The following is a 16,107-nucleotide window of genomic DNA, read 5'->3' on the forward strand; positions in this document are numbered from 1 at the left end:
CTTCACGTTCCACCGCCCCGCCTCTCCTGCCGCGCTTCCCGCTGCCTTTAACGATGTTTATACAGCTGTAACTGCCTGTGAGATCTCTGCCCCTCTCGGCTGCTGGGACAACCTGCCCAGAAGCCACCGCCGGCGGCCGGGCAGGCCGGGCGGTCTCACCCGACTCGCTTCTCGAGGCTGGAAATAGAAACAGCATCTTACAGCGGCTCTTTAAAAAACAATTCTTCTTTTCCAGAGGTGAGAGATGTGTGGTTGTAAGGACTAGCTATCATTTGTCCGAAATCTAAATTTCTATAAGCTGCCTAAAGATATTTAACTACAACCCAAAACGCCTGTGCCAAGGTCTCCGTTCTCTTCACTTCACTTCTTGTGGTAAGATATTTTAAGAACTTCTTTGACAAACTCCTCTGTAAGTACTAAACTCCATTTAATCTGTCCCTGCATCTATTTCTCACGTAATATTGACTGTGGACAGTTCAGTTACAAAGATTATTTTAGGTAGAAGTTGAATGACTACTTGCTTGGAATTTTAGTTGTCCATAAATCCGCTCAAATTAAAATTTATTCACAATAATGAATAAAAAATGCTAATACGTACTAGCTGCTAAAAGCCCCACATGCAACTATGCAAATGTAGGGGAAATACAATCCCTACTTGAAAATGTTTACAATCTAACGTCATGGACAAAGCACAGGATCTATAAAACATAACAGCTTCACGAATATTTTTGTTTACATGCATTTTTAATCTGTGCATATTAGGATGTGAGTTAGAAGTGAAAAAGTGAGCAAGTAGAAGAGAGATGGAAAAGTTTATTCACAGCTTTTCCCTCCTTAGTCACACAGTCTGAATTTTGTAGACTTTGTGAGGACTGGTGCAGCCCAAGAGGTAAAACAGATGTTTAGGTTTCATCGAGGCATTTTGTCCTGGCAAGGGACGTTCAGTTTTATTTTTTGCTCAGCAACCACTTCACAATAAACCAGGAAGTGCAGTGAGTTACCAGTGCAGAAGCCGACTGCCAAACTCCCAGGGTCACAAGTGTTTCACTCAACTGCACACTAAACACTGGACGTAACGTTTCTGAAAATGTTCCCGTCTTGTTGTAGTTCAAATATTAGCACTGCTATCCATCACTGCGCGAAAGGCCTCCTCATCCATGGGAAGGATCCTGCCAAAAGAACCAACGCGTCTGCTGATAAGAAAGGTTGCAGCTGTCGACAGGAACGTTGGAGGAGAGACACAGTATCAAGAGTTCAGTACGCAGAGGAGGGTTTACAGCACTGCAAACGTATATAGGTTTGTAAATGGTCAAAAGTTTCAGCAGGGTGATTAAATAGAAGCTCCCAGATTTATAAACTAAACATTCCATAGCAGCCAAACAAGGCTTAAACAACTAAGAAAAATATTAAATAGGAAAGTTTTGGAAAATCTAATCGCCCAAGTGTCCTGGGGTGCCAAGTGTTTTTCCTATTTAATCACTGAGTCTTTCTGGTTTAAGCAGCCCATATAACAAATCCAGATACATTAGGTCTTCAGCAAGCTAACAGTTTTTCTATCTGACGTTTTCCATCAGAAGACAAAGAGATACAGTACCTAGCGCGCCTTCAGCTGGCACGAGGCTAGAACAAAAATCCTAGAGGGTGCGGTTACACGTCAACCAAAGCTGGCAGTACATCCTCGTCCAACCAGGAAGGTGAGATCCAGTAAGCCCAACTGCAAGAGCGGAGAGTACATGGACAAGCGAGCTGGTCCAGGTACGGTGCAAAGTGGTACAGGAATGGAATTGGAAAGTATCAGAATAGTTCACAACTAGTAGACACGTTACTATAAAATACTCCAAACTGAATTTACCGATGAATGAAATAATAATCTATCACTGTAATTTGCCAGTTACCTTCTTAAAGCCGTCAGGAACACCAAGAAATCAGGTAGTCCTCTCCTGTCTGAAGACACGTTTAACTACATCCTATGTCATCCTGTTTTCAAGAGGCCCTTGATGTTGAAAATTCCTTCGGCAATCTTAGTGCTTCCCACAATTAACTGTTAGAAGATCTCAGTAAGAGCAACTAAGTTTCTGTTCAATACGGTCTTACCTTTTACGTTAAGAAATTATGCGAAGGCATCCTCGTAACATTAATGAACTATTGTGGTTCATTTAATGTGCTACGCTGAGAGTGTCAGGGATTGAAGAAGTTAACATTTGTTTCTATCTGTTCTTTACTCTGAGAAATTTATCTTGTTAAGCAGGTAGCCTTTCTTCCTTCAGGCCTTCCACCTATTACATCCATTAGCCTTTGTTTAGAAGGTGCTTGCATACTGCATGTACACACAAGTTGTTCAATCTGGGGAGCAAGACCTGGTTGCAAACAGCTTTTCCCTCAAAAAAAGTACCATTGTGGTATCTTCTGATACCATTTTCACCACGTTCACTAGATATGCAAATTTGTAAAAAAAACCCCAACCTTACTATGAAACAAAAAGCAGTTTACAAAGCAAGCTGCTGGTTTTAGAAAAAAAAAAATAAAGCTCAAAAAGAAGGAAAACTAGCCTCAGTAGTTTTAAGCTATTTTAAGAAACTAACTATAAGAGACAGGTACTATTACTTTCTCTTTCAACCCTGAGCTGTTCAGTTTCAGCCCTTGCTACAAGCACTAAAGCTGAACGTTACAATTGGATAGCTGGTTGCAAATAAAATGATTTTTCATGTAACTTTGTAAACTACATCTTAGTTTCATTAGTTTGAGGTTCTCCCTTGAACAGATTATACAATCACTGATCGCTACCAACGCTGTACTTTGACGTTGATTACTAACTCATGTAAACTTGCATAGAAATTTAGTCAAGAGTGATTTAGTTTTACTTCAGGCTACTTAACCAGCTTGTTCATATATTGCAAAATGCATCCTTTTTATTTAATGAAGGACAATATGGTGCCAGAAGTTAATGTTCCAGCTATTTTCTCTAAACTATTATTTCATTCTGTTTTCTGCATTCTATCTATACCACTGGTGTGTATTCTAGCCTGATGTCTGTCTGTCTCCCTCCCTCCCTCCCCGGGAAGTCAAAACGAAATAGCGGTGTACCTTTGTTGTGGCATTTCTCTGAGCTTGCTTGTAACCATCCCCTCTGCCCTTAAGTTTGGCGGGCCTTGTTCAATTTTACTGCACTTGGTAGCACGCAGAGGATCAGGATGCACCTGCAAACTCACAGCACGTGATAACTTCCTTGAGTTGAAGGTTCCAAGTTGGCACCGTTCACAGAGAATGTTTCATGTAACAATAGGCTGTTGTTTTTCTTTCCAGCTCAGTTTACGCACCGCTAGAGATTCACCCACATATAATAAATAAATGGTACTCTTGAATAACCTGGAACTATTGGTGTATTGTGAACGGGCAGGAAATTGTTTGCGTTTTCTAGAAATGAATAAAGAAACTAAAGTGAGAGATATTAAGTGATGTATGAATAAGCCTTTCGGTAAATGCAATTCATAGGTTTATACTTGTTTATAAGTATTTAACCACAAATATCTGGTAATTAGATCATTACATAAATTTGTCATCATGAATGACCATTAAATGAATTTGTATCAAATGATACACAGTAATTACAGCTATCATGCTGACCCTTTGATGCAGAACTATTATTTTTTAAAAGATAAAGTATATGCCAGTATTTTTAAACTGAACAGCAGATATCTATCTAAAAGAGATCCTTAACAGTAAAAAAAAATTGAGCCATGGAAGACCAGTAATAGCAAATGCTCCTTTAACAGTTTAACCTTTCCCCCAGATAACCTTTTATCACTTCCTTGATGCTTTTCTTAAGAAACATGCTTTTTTGGTTTTTTTTAAAAGACTCAAACTACCCAACAAGTTTATTTGAAAACTAAATGTCTGCCAAAATGTAGGCATTTGCAGTGTTACTTCTGATGTGAGCTAATATGTTTTAGAAGTAAAAATTGTAGCTGAAGTTTCAGGAAAAATGTCAGTTTTCCCATGATTATATAACATTTGACCAGACAATTTCTGATTTGTTTGGCGATTTAAATACAACCACTACATTACGCTGACAGCCATACAAAATGTAAGAGTACCTTACGCTTTAACCCATGGTAATAATGCCAAGATTTTGAACAGCTACAAATGCAGCATTTGCATTTTCAGCACCATACCAAGTTGAATTCAATACCACCTAAACCCGAAGCAGCAGCTGATTAAAAAAAGAAAACGTAAGTCAAATGATAAAGCTACACAGTTTAGTACATTAAAACAAAACCAAGGACAATGGTATTTGTATAAGGTTCCAAAAATATACAGATGGGGGGTAAAATCACTGTACACAACTCTGAGGTTGTTAAAGTGACCAGAGAGACTGAACAGTGCAAGACATGCTTTTCCAGTTACAAGCTCAAAACAGAAGTGGCAAAAGAAATTAAAGCTTTGTCCGAAGTGATTTACCTTTTAGGATAAGGAAAGCTTAGAATATTGTCATCAGTGTTACAGAGAAGTCTCCATCCCACCCGCCCCACCCCCAACACATACACACAAAATAGTTTAAGTTTTTTCCATAATACAGCATTTCATTCAAACGGCGTCCCCCTGAGCTTGGTTACTGCAGGGACAATTTGTCTGATACTTATTAGATGTTGGCCTATGAATCAAGCGATGCATAGGCAGCTTCTCAATTCTCCAGCTTTGGCTAACAGTACCTGCAATTTACAAGCAGTGGAAGTGGCAGACAGCCTGGGTTCAAACTCTCCTGCAGCTAGCCTCGTAAGACCACCTCGTTGTAAGAAAGCAGTTGTGCTGAAAGCAGATGCTAAGTTATGGCTGAGGAACAAAGAAATTGCTTTATAGGTCTCTACTCTCTCCCAGAGTTAAGAACAGTTTCAGGCAAGTGCTTTTAGCAGGCTGGCTAAGCTGTACATGCATCTACCCATGCAAACGTAGACATGTGGCTCCCAAGACCTAGAACCAGGGTGTGTGCATGTGAAGACTGGATAGAAGGCCCTTCCTTGTAGGTTTACAAAAATATATAGCCAATACTGTAGCTTAAGAAGTCAGTTTTACTCATTACAGAGATTCCCAAAAAGTATTAACTACTTTTCAGACATTCCAGACAAGGTCACTTGTAACAAAAAAGGTCAAGTTCTCTAAAACAAGGTTTTGAAAGTGGATCTTTCCTTCAAGTGAACAGGACATCTGTTTTTACGCTTAACTTTTTAGTCAGTTAAGACTGAATTTATTTAAGATTTTATGTGAACATATGCATAAACACAAATAAGTTTACTTTAAACACATCTGCACAGAAAAAAAGATTAACCCTTCAAAACATAACAGAGCAGGTCTGGTTAGTATGTATCTATTGCAAATCTTAAGAGATTCTGTGCATTAGGCCCACCCATACAGAAAGCAGGGGAAAAGTCTCAATGAAAGAAAATTACTGTTCAAGTCTAAGTGGTGTTTTGAAGAGCCAGCAGCCTAAGTGACACCATGAAGCTAGTCACAGTATCCAAACAAGCAGACCTGCTTGGGCTACTAAAGCAGTGTATCCTCCTGAAGGTGTCATTTACTCCCAAGTTATTTTCTGTTTCGAAGGCGTTTAGATTTCCTAGGACAGTCTGGGGATTCAACCGCCTTCCTCCGTTTTCTAGGAGATTGTTCATTTGAGCCAGAACCTGAAGAATTTCCTACTGTACTCTCCATCACCTCTCGCAGCTTGCGTTCGAGCTCAGCCAATCGGGCATTCTGTTCACCTATGATTTGGGTTTGCTCTAGCAGTTTCTGATCTTGATCTTGGAGTTGTTTCTGTTGCTCTTGCACTTTGATGCGAAGCTCTGAGATTTCCCGCTTTAGCGCTGTCAAGCCCGTGCCGTTCGCTTTTACTTGCTGCTGGAGTTTGGTGACTTCCTGTCGTGAAGGGTTCTGCTTGGAGAACAGCTGCATTGTTGTCAGCGCTGCAGAAGGCCCTGGAACTTCAGAGAAAACCATGATTAATCCTCTACAACTTTAAGACAAAGGTAGAAATTGCATCCCAGTTTTCATATTTTGCTTATCCCTACTCCCCAAACATGAATCTGAATGCTGGTGGCAAGTTAGGTGAATATGTAAACAGATTTACAGTCATTTAAGTGTCTAACAAGAGCATATGATAGCTCAGAGCACAACTAGTCTAAAATACTTAGATTTTCAGTAGTCTGGAAAACAGCTCATCATTCATTTCCCATATATAAGCCCCCCTCCTTTTGCTTTATCAAAAATTACATAGAGATTATTATGTTGTCATCTAGACTTAGTTGTCACAGATGTTAAGTCAAAAACCCACAACACGTCTATAAATTACTTATAACAGAACAGTTATATTAAATAAATATAATTCAATAGAGCAGTACAATTCTGCTGTCTTAGTTGTAGACAGCTCAAGTTCTGAAATTTTGTGGTTTGGGGCTTAACAAGATATTTCAGTTTAACTTACTTTTTAGAAGAAAGGAATTTATTTTCCATGCTTCTTTAGAATCACTCTTCCTAAGTACTAAAACCATACTGGAATTTGAGCCTGGGAATGTTGATTTTAATAAAGTTCCTGCAAATCAAGGAGACTAACAGCTACTGTATAATTTCTTTCACTTTTTCTATCATTTTACTCTTCTAGTAATGCTGTGCTAATAAGATGCAACTTTTAAGCGCTACAAAGACAGAACAGACGGGGACAGCCTAGAACAGTCGTCATTCTCCTCCTCCTCCTCTTTTTCCCTTTAAGGTGCCAGCATAGCTACAGTTATGTGACACTAAAGGGTTGCCATGAGATAGGTAATGCTCCTCCCTCCACACAAGATAGGCATTTTTATGCCACATAAAGCCTTGGCCTTGAAAAGCCGATTGACATCAACTATGGTTTTGGGCAATACTTCCTCAGCTGAGAGACTCAATGGAATTGAGGTATAATTAACGGGATATAATTAAGAGGCGGTATACACACTTACGGCTAAAAGGATGGACAGGACATACCAGAAACAACAAGCAGCTCCTACAGTTAAGGCCTATCATTTTTGCTTAAGATGTAATTTTTTTGAATCATTTTTATTAAGTTATCCTTTCAGAAAGTTAATTTCACAGTTCCTAAGAAGCCTGACGATGTTCAGCACAGGGAAAACACTACAGTTCTGCTAATCTTTTGGGTTTGGCCATTATATGAGGCAACTACCTTAGACTTTGGTTCACAAAAGTTCTGGAAAAATCTGACAGGGTATACGAAGGACCAATTTAATTCTTTATTTATAGACTGTTATTTTAATCGCCTTTTTACTATTACCCATAAGTATTTTGCTTGTTAGTGTATACATCAGTGCCCCAGGAATGTGAAAAAGCACATACAAGTATGTTCTAGCTCTCTATACACTACAACAGCTTAGGCTAATTCATTTGCCGATCGTCCTAAAAGTAAAAGGCATGGAGTTGTCATCTCACACGCCAAATTTCAACCAAGTGCAATGATAAAGTCTCATTCATTGGTGGCACAAAAGCGTTTGTTTAATGAGTACACACTATGCATAATTCTAACATACATTCAAGTGACTGTTCTTTTGGTAGTACAAAGGCTCCTTAAATTTCAAAGCAAGTGAATTTCAGTAAACATTCTTAAGAAACAAGTATCATCAATATTTATGCATTTAAGGGAGGGAGCTTTAAAAAGATACAGTGCTCTGAATTTTTACAGAAAAACTAAATAAAACTTAACTATACGTTGGAATTAATACCTGGGGCAGTTCCTATCAGACGTCCCGATACATCTGACCCAGGCATCTTTCTTTTCAGTATTGGAACAATCTTCTCATCAAAATATTCCATAGCCATGGAGGAAATGTCCCTTAGTTCTTGAAGAACTTCATGAGCTCTCTGAGGAGCTCTTGTAGAGTTTACATACCTTAGCACACGATAAATTTCATCTATTACCTAAAACATTTAAGAAGAATTAGGATTTTCTGATAAAGGCAAGATTATTTCAGATCATTCTAGAAGTGCTGGCATATTCAGGGGCTTTTACTACATAACTACTGCATACCACTGTGTGCTTTAGTTCTAGATCAGCTTTTGGAAACGAAGTGCTGTTCGTGATTTATCAGAGAAGATATTCACTTGATCTATCACGACTCTCTTCAAACTCATGAAACAATGCTCATTGTGGGAAATTTTGTTTTACTACATCCATACTTGACTTCTGAGTTAGATAATCTACACTCAGCAGAGCATAATAATTTCTTTTTGGAGAACCTGAAGCAAGATATTCTAAGCCACACTGCAGAGCCGTCACTCCCCCAGCCAGTTATGAGGCATACGAAACACATGAATGGAACAGCAAGAATTATCGTTATGTCAGTCTGAAGAGCTATAAATATTTACTTGAGAACACTTGCATACACCCAAAATATTGCAAATTCAGATTAAGCCCAAAATATATTCATTTATAAAACGTCAATCCACTACTGACAGAGAACAGAAGCACCCTCTTAACAGGTTTGACAAACAAGCCCTTTGCTTAGGAGAGACGCAGAGAGATGAAAGGTGTCTCACTAATCTATGAACTATAGTCTGAGGCAGGTCAAGATAGGAGTGCTGGTCTCTTATTACCGAAACTACTGACACAGGTATTCTGCACAGGATTAAGAGTGGTTGAAGAGTCTCCTCAAAAACACAGATCTTAAGGACTTAGAATCATAGGTAAGACCATACAGTTGCATCTTGTGTTTTAATAAAGTAAGCTTAGCTAAAAAGTTGCAAAAGCCAGACAAGACCAGTGTCTCATCATGCAACAAGCTTACAAAAGACTTCTCTAGTTTTACCCACATTATATCCTGTTAGCAACAATATCCTCAAAGCATTCTCCTGCCATCCTCAATAGAAAACCTTGCAGCAGCGCTCTGCTGTCACCAGGAACCCTCACACAGTATGCCGAACCTCAGATCAGGATTCACATATTCTAACACAAATTCACTTCCTGACAACTCTGTGGCAGCTTCATTCAAATGGAATTTCCTGAGGGGAGCAGGGCAGGTGGGGAGGGAAGCCACAAACTGTAAGTGAACACTAAGCCTTGAATCTGCCTGACCAAGATAGGATTTTCTGGTGAATTGGTAACTGTGCTGAGAGCGCAATGGTGCTAGCAAGCTCGTATACTAAGTAAATAATTAAAAAAAACTTTTTAGCTGATGTATCAGAATACAAACAAGGTCCTTATGACTCAGTGCCCACAAGGAAAACTGCTGGCAAGCTCACTTGCCCAACTCCTGCACACCCCGGGTCTAGACTGAGTATTGCCTTTCCGTCTTACTCCTTGAAAAAGTAAGGCAACATTTCTTTTAAGTGTTCCATTTACTATGAGAGTATCAAGGACGTAAGTTTGACTGTGTTATATTACATTTTTTAAAATACATGGTATATATAAAAATAATATAAAGTCAAGTAAGCATAAATACATTAAACTATAATGATTTAATTTAAAATTAAATATCAAGTCAACAAGAGTGTACAGGAATCAAGTTACCCCTTCAAGACAAAAATAGATTTCATGCCGACAGCCTATCCTACTGTACTGAGTGTAAAAATGCCTGCCATGCTTCACCTGAATCCAACAGCTAACTTTTCCATTCGTCCCAGTGCAATTCAGTTATCTGCCCATGAAAAATTAATGCCAACATATCCAAGCCTCACATGGAAAGATCAATGAGTAGAGCATTAGACTAATGTTCACAGATCTTGTTTCAACCCTGAGCTGTACCAGTCTTCCTCAGATCACGATTTTGTCAATTCCCCTGTGCACTTCCGTTTTCACAGCTTATAAAACAGTGGTATCTCCGATGTACATCTCGCTTGCATAATTTATATTTTATTTTGGGGTAGTATTCTGAAACACCAGAATTGTTCAGTAGTATTAATATTTAACACGCTTTACCTACATCTAAAACTAATTCCACCTACTGTACAAAAATACCCCATCCACTGTAATACTGAACAGTGTTTCCACATACTAAATATCTTAATTCGACTAACCTGAAGTACTCAAACCCTTAAGAAAGGCGCCTAAAATGTTCCTGATTGATTGAGTGCTTAGTGTTACACGTAGTCTAAATTACGACATCTTCTGATGACCTGGCCTGCAGCTGTTTTGTACAATTAAAATTCAGAATTAAACCCTACATATAATGTGTTTCTTGTAAAAGGTTGTAGAGGCTGTATATGCCACAAGAATTGAGAGAATCTAAGGGAAAATGGAAATCAAGTTTAAAATAATTAATATTTAGGTATTCATTCAGATCGATGGTTCATTCATTTCAGACTGCCCATTATAGCAGAGTACTCGCTTGTGTGTTTATTTGCAAGTATCTGAAACACAGTTTCAGTATATATACACATTGTGTAAATGTGTCCCAGCTGTCCCAGGTTAAGTTACACAATGGTATTTTTTAAACACAGATATACATTCACATAATATGGTCTACATTTTACCTTTCCAGGTATGAAGCAACAGAGATTGGAATCCACATACTTCATGAAAGTCATATTTAACAGAGAGAGTCTTGTTTCTACAGCAGCAAGGATGTCTGCATGACGAGCTAACGAATGGTTTCTTCTTTCTGACTCCCGTCTAGAAGACAGACCGTTAAGTGACACTGATTTAACAATGAGTCAACAACATGAAACCGTAACAACCGCTCATGTTAATTTCACCCTTAAAACCCTCTGAGGTTTGGAAATGTAACCACTAACATTAGTCCTGTCTTTATGGAAAAAAACTGATACAGATTGAGAACCAGCTAGTAATAGCACACTACACTTTCTTAGACAAAATTTGTTCTCTAAATAATTACTGCATCTTATGTGATCCATAAACGCTATATGTAATTTAGGACTATTTAAAAACAAGCTCTCAGTACTAACTAGCAACAGGCACTGGGTCAGTGTGAATATTTTTATGCCCCCATACTCCTACAGTTAGTACTTCAATGCAATTGACACAAATCTAATATATTATTAGTGCTTGCTACAAAGTTTAGGTTGAGATATAAGTTCTTTTGACAAATAATCTCTACAGTAAGTAGCATTTAGTTTCTTCACTCTGACTAGGAAATCTGATAGGACACAGCAGCAGCTGCACTCATTCACTGGAAAGAGGAGAAAAGACATTGCTTTAGTGAGAAACTAGCTCCCAGTAATGCTCACATATCAACCCCCCCCTCCTTTTCCCCTGTTTAATCCTTGGCACTGAAAAACCTTGTTGTTTTTTTTTTAAAGCAGTCTCGTAGATAAATCATCAGTGAAGGCAGTCAGTCTTGAAAAGGAATGGCATTTATTCATTCTAGGAGTCCTTGCTTGATTTGCCAGAAGAGTTGAATAATACAGGACCCACTCTTCCCTGTTTAAAACATCAGAGACACTTTCCAATATTCCAGTTCCTAGTATAAAACAACTTACATTCATCCACACCATTATTTTGTAATTAGACCTTAGGTTCAAGGTGCTTTTGGAAAAAAATGAAATTAGAACAAATGTGATTCAGATTTTCAAGATATATAAGTTGAATTAGCTAGCAAGAAATTCCTTTTCAATATTCTGCTTAAAAGACTCTAGCATATTTAAGTTTAACTACAGTTTTAACTGGTACATACCTTGGAAGCTGAGCTTTAACTTGCTTTTGACACAAGTTGTGGTATCTTTCCACTTTCAGAAATCCCTGATTTAACATTCGCTGGCAAACCAAGTCCATTCGCTTACAAACCTGTATTTAAATAAAAAGAAAAACTTAAGGCTCAATTAAGGCCACAAGTCACCTTTACTATTATCTTATCCGTACTTGCTGGGTAGTAAAAGATTCTCCTATCAGTTTTTGCTCCATTTCAAGAAGCAGAAACTGCAGTTGGGCTTAAGTCATCACCATCTCCAAAAATGATCATGATACTCCAAAAAGGAGCAGCTATGTTCCACACAGTTCACAAATTAATCTCCTGATACTGCCTAACAAGAGACAGTAGGCTGAATTCCACCCATTTATAAGCAGATACAGTTTCCTCTGATTTTAATGGAAGTTGCAAATGCCTGTGCCTGGCTTTTAACTTGGCCTCCAGAGTGGTTCTGATAGATCATGTTAATGCTTTGTAGTCTCAAAAAGAAGCCTTTAAAAACAAGAAATCGTGATGGTTTTCCTTCAGCATTTAAGGCTTATGTTTTTGAAGACGGCCAAAATTATTTTTAAAAACTTATGCAATACAGTGCACATGAAGCAAGATTCCTTTTCCTATTAAAAAAAAGTCTTGTCTTTTCTTCTGTGTTTAACAGATTCCTTTATTTGCAGTGTTAGATACCAATAGCCTCAATTTTTTTCCACAGATTTAGGGAGAAAGGACATTAATAGCTGCAGAAGACACAATAAACTGATGAATTTAAACCTTCACAAAGTAACCAGTTACAAGACAAAGCCAACTCGTACAAAAGTTTAAAGCAGTTGCAATTCAGTTCTGAAGACGCAAGAGCTTAGTGAATCAACTGTCCTTTGAAATTGTTATTTTTTGTACTAAAGTGCACAACTCCCACTGTGACCCCACTTGCCAATGGATTAGCTTTGCTTTTTGTTTTTTTAAATAAACACTCCTTCCCTCCATACACTGCTCATTTCATAACTTTGAAGTCTATGTAAATTTACACCTTGAGGAAGAAGATTCTCCCTTCTCCTAGAAAAGCCTGGAATTATTTTCTGTTTATACGGAAGGCACTACTTAAAGAAGTTCTACTTTCTGTGAGTCTTCCTCTAGTCACAGCTAGTTTAAGTTCTGTGCATAAGAACTGACCATTTTCAAACAAATCTGTATTAACAGACCATTAAGTAACTGCTGTCCATCTGTCTGTGCTCCTTTGTATTAGATCTTCCTTATTAACAGTCAAAGGAGAACAGAGGTACAGCCTCAGCACACTTCTCCCCCACATTCACTAGAATCAGCTAAATCATTTCTAGTGTATAAAAAAAATAACGCTGGTTCTTCAACTACAGGAAAGAGGAAATTGTCACATTTCTTCCAAGATATTAGCTGCATTAGGGATGCCTAGATCTGATACCATTTTTGGTTACAAGACTTAACAGCTTACTTGTAGTTCTAATGCTACCAAACCCCTGAACTGGGAACGAGTACCTGCACAAGGGCTGTCAGCTATGCAGTTATTCAGCACAAGAGAAAAACAATCCTAGACGCATTATTAGCTACAAATTCAGAGGCAGCACAGAAAGCGATTTTAACCATGTGTATACTGACATCTGGTGGCAGCAAGGACCTTTCAGTGTGCTGCAGCCCTCCTGCATCCCAGAGAGCAGATCGCAATGGGTAACACTAGATTTCCTAAACACTGGATTTTCTAGTCTTACTCATTTCTTACACTACGCAGCATGAAAAATTACTTGCTCCAATTTCTGGACATTACCTATATTTGGGGAATTTACCCAAACACCGAATAGTTAAGAGGTACCACCAGAAACCAAAAGTGTTTGTCTTCAACTTATTTTACCAATCACCTCGTAATTCCCAGCTGGCTCCTGATGTCACCATTTAAACCATACAGCACCTGGAGTTAGAGGAACAATATACCTCTTTTAGACTGCATAGTCAGCAGTCATATGCAAAGTAGCATTATTACACTCTTAAGTGTTCATATTAGTCCAAGACAGTTTGCTTGGACTAATACTAGCTATTCAATGGACCATAAGAAAGTAAAAAGTTAAATTTGCTCATATTTGTATTTGCAAATTTTTGTGAATATTTTATTCTAGCCATAAAGCTGAAAGAGCCCGAGTTTCCCCGAAATGTCAAGTCCAACCAGACATTGTGTTAAAATTTCAGTGTTACAAAGTTATTCCAAGTCCATGTGAAAAGCAGAACGAAAAGGTGATTGCTTCTTAGCATGCTGACTTATATGCAATAACAGCTTCTGTGAAAGAACTAGTTTTCCACTTCATTTGTAAACAAACTAAACTGACACAATCTGCTCGAGGACTACTACCAGCTTCCCTTTCCTCAAGCGTGTCTTATTTCTTCCAAGCTTCACTAACAGATAACCAATATCAAAACAGAGATAAAAATATCCTGAAGTATTCAGATTCAATACATGTTGTTTTTCTTAGAGGTTACACAGATGCCATGTTTCATAGTGCCTTTCTAGGGTGAAGTATAAGTAAGCGACAAAATGTTGATGAAATTCAGCAAGAAGCTTTAAAATAGAAATCCCTGTAAATACAGATTTACCGAAACTGTGGGAAGACTAAAGCCATGCTGTACAAAGGCTATCAGTCCTTATTTGGGCTGTGCTGAAAATAAGCACAAGTTTGCTGCAGAATCTAAGACACTTCTGACATGTGTCAGGATCCAAGATAACCTTCTCCTCAGAGCATTCACGAAGAAGGTTAGATTGTTTGTTTTTAATCACGCTTGCTGTAGTAATAGCCTGAATGGAAATGCATTTCCAAGCTCAGACATGTGAGTGAAAAAAATTTCATTATTATCCCACTCAAGTAAAAATTCCAGAGCTGCTGTAAGTCATCAAAAAAACACAGTAAAAGAAGCCTCCAAAAGCCAGAAGATATGCCAGCTTCCATATCAGCATGCACACCAGGCTGCAGCTCGTCCAGAACATTACAGCTTCAGACATAATGATCTTTTGGGTTTTCTGTGTTTCTCTTATGATGACATATCAGAGGAAGTAGATGAAGTACATACTCAAAAGGGCTGAAAGCAAAACGCTGCTGCTTTCCCTTTCATTCACTTCATCTGGAAAAAAGTTTCAAGATTTGCACTGAGGCATAATTTCAGACACGATTGCGTTCTGAATACCTATTGTTTAGTCTCCGTTACTTTAGGTGTACTTCGCTGCTTAACCAGAGGTGCTTCATTTATGCTTTTAAATGCAGTAACACCAGGAATAGCAGAAAGCGTTATGCTCAGGAAAGCAACTGCTTCTTTGCACAATGAGGGGCCCAGGGTCTTGCCTTGCCTGATGGCAGTCATCATAAGCAGGAAACGTTCTTTACCTCATCCTTTGGTCACAGAAAAAGACTTACGGATCTTAAGCCTTAGATTATGCTCCTCATTATGCTCTATATATACACAATACAGGTTCCTATCTCTATTTTAATCTGAAAACTTGCTGATGTTCTATGTCCTCCCACCCAGCCAACTCCTTAGTCTTTCTTCTTGTACACAATCTAGATCCAACACCAGTTCAACTCAAAGATTATTTTTTTTTTGGATCAGTGAGCTAAGGTGGTCCAGAAAGAGAGATTAGGACATCCATTTCCTTCAGTGCTGGGATCCAGAGAATGCAAAGTGATCAGTTTAGGGAATTCACATTTTGTGTCTACACATGTATAATCAAACTTTGTTTAGGTTGATTGATGTCCTGGATCGTATCTTCCTACCTTCCTCAAGATGCTTTATCCCATGAAATGCCACATTCTAAGGTGTTAATAAGGCTGCTTTTGGGCACATTTTTAATATGCATGAAACCTAAGCAATTTAATCCCTGTCATTCAATTAACATGGTCCTGCAATGTATCTTTAGCAGGCTACTACTCATTATAAAATACATCCATTCATCTTTGATAAGCAGCTCAAGTCAGTTCTCACGGAGGAGAAAAATTTACTGTTTGTGCAACACAGATCTTAGAGCAGGAATATACAAGTGTCTCCCAAGGCTACTTGTAGCCTTTAAAAATCTGAGTGTGATGAAATTTCATTACCAATTTATGCCTAGGCATTGTTATTTTTAAAGGCTACCTTAATCCTCTGTCAACAGCATCTGGAGTTATGTAAAACACCCAGTCTCTTCCTCTCAGTGAGTTGCCAAAAGAACACCTTTAGTTCCAAATGGCCATCCAAAAGATCTAGCTGATCAAGCTTATGCGGTTATGAGCTACACTTTTGACTAGGTCAAACCAGAAGGGCTTTGATTCTTTACATTACTGCTGGTTAACAGACAAGTGTCCTTTCTTCTCAGAAGAATGCTTATAATGCCTTCTGATGTGCTTAAGGGAACAGTAAGGAATTTGATGGAGATTAAGTTTCCTGGCTGTCA

General features: G+C 38.3%; 1 protein-coding gene across 1 annotated transcript in view; it reads right to left on the reverse strand.

Annotated features, from left to right (window-relative positions):
- Positions 1–5,046: 5,046 nt before the first annotated feature.
- FBXO28 (F-box protein 28) overlaps positions 5,047–16,107 on the reverse strand; it is a 21,122-nt gene continuing 10,061 nt past the window's right edge. The window contains exons 2-5 of the mRNA XM_009333701.1: positions 11,664–11,773; positions 10,504–10,642; positions 7,758–7,953; positions 5,047–5,975 (exon numbers count right to left, since the gene is read on the reverse strand). Coding sequence (XP_009331976.1) covers positions 5,581–5,975; positions 7,758–7,953; positions 10,504–10,642; positions 11,664–11,773 — 840 coding nt within the window. The 3' untranslated portion in view covers positions 5,047–5,580. The remainder of the gene's footprint in view (positions 5,976–7,757; positions 7,954–10,503; positions 10,643–11,663; positions 11,774–16,107) is intronic.

Source organism: Pygoscelis adeliae, unplaced genomic scaffold, assembly GCF_000699105.1.
Source record: "Pygoscelis adeliae isolate BGI_AS28 unplaced genomic scaffold, ASM69910v1 Scaffold1, whole genome shotgun sequence".
NCBI classification, from domain to species: Eukaryota; Metazoa; Chordata; class Aves; order Sphenisciformes; family Spheniscidae; genus Pygoscelis; species Pygoscelis adeliae.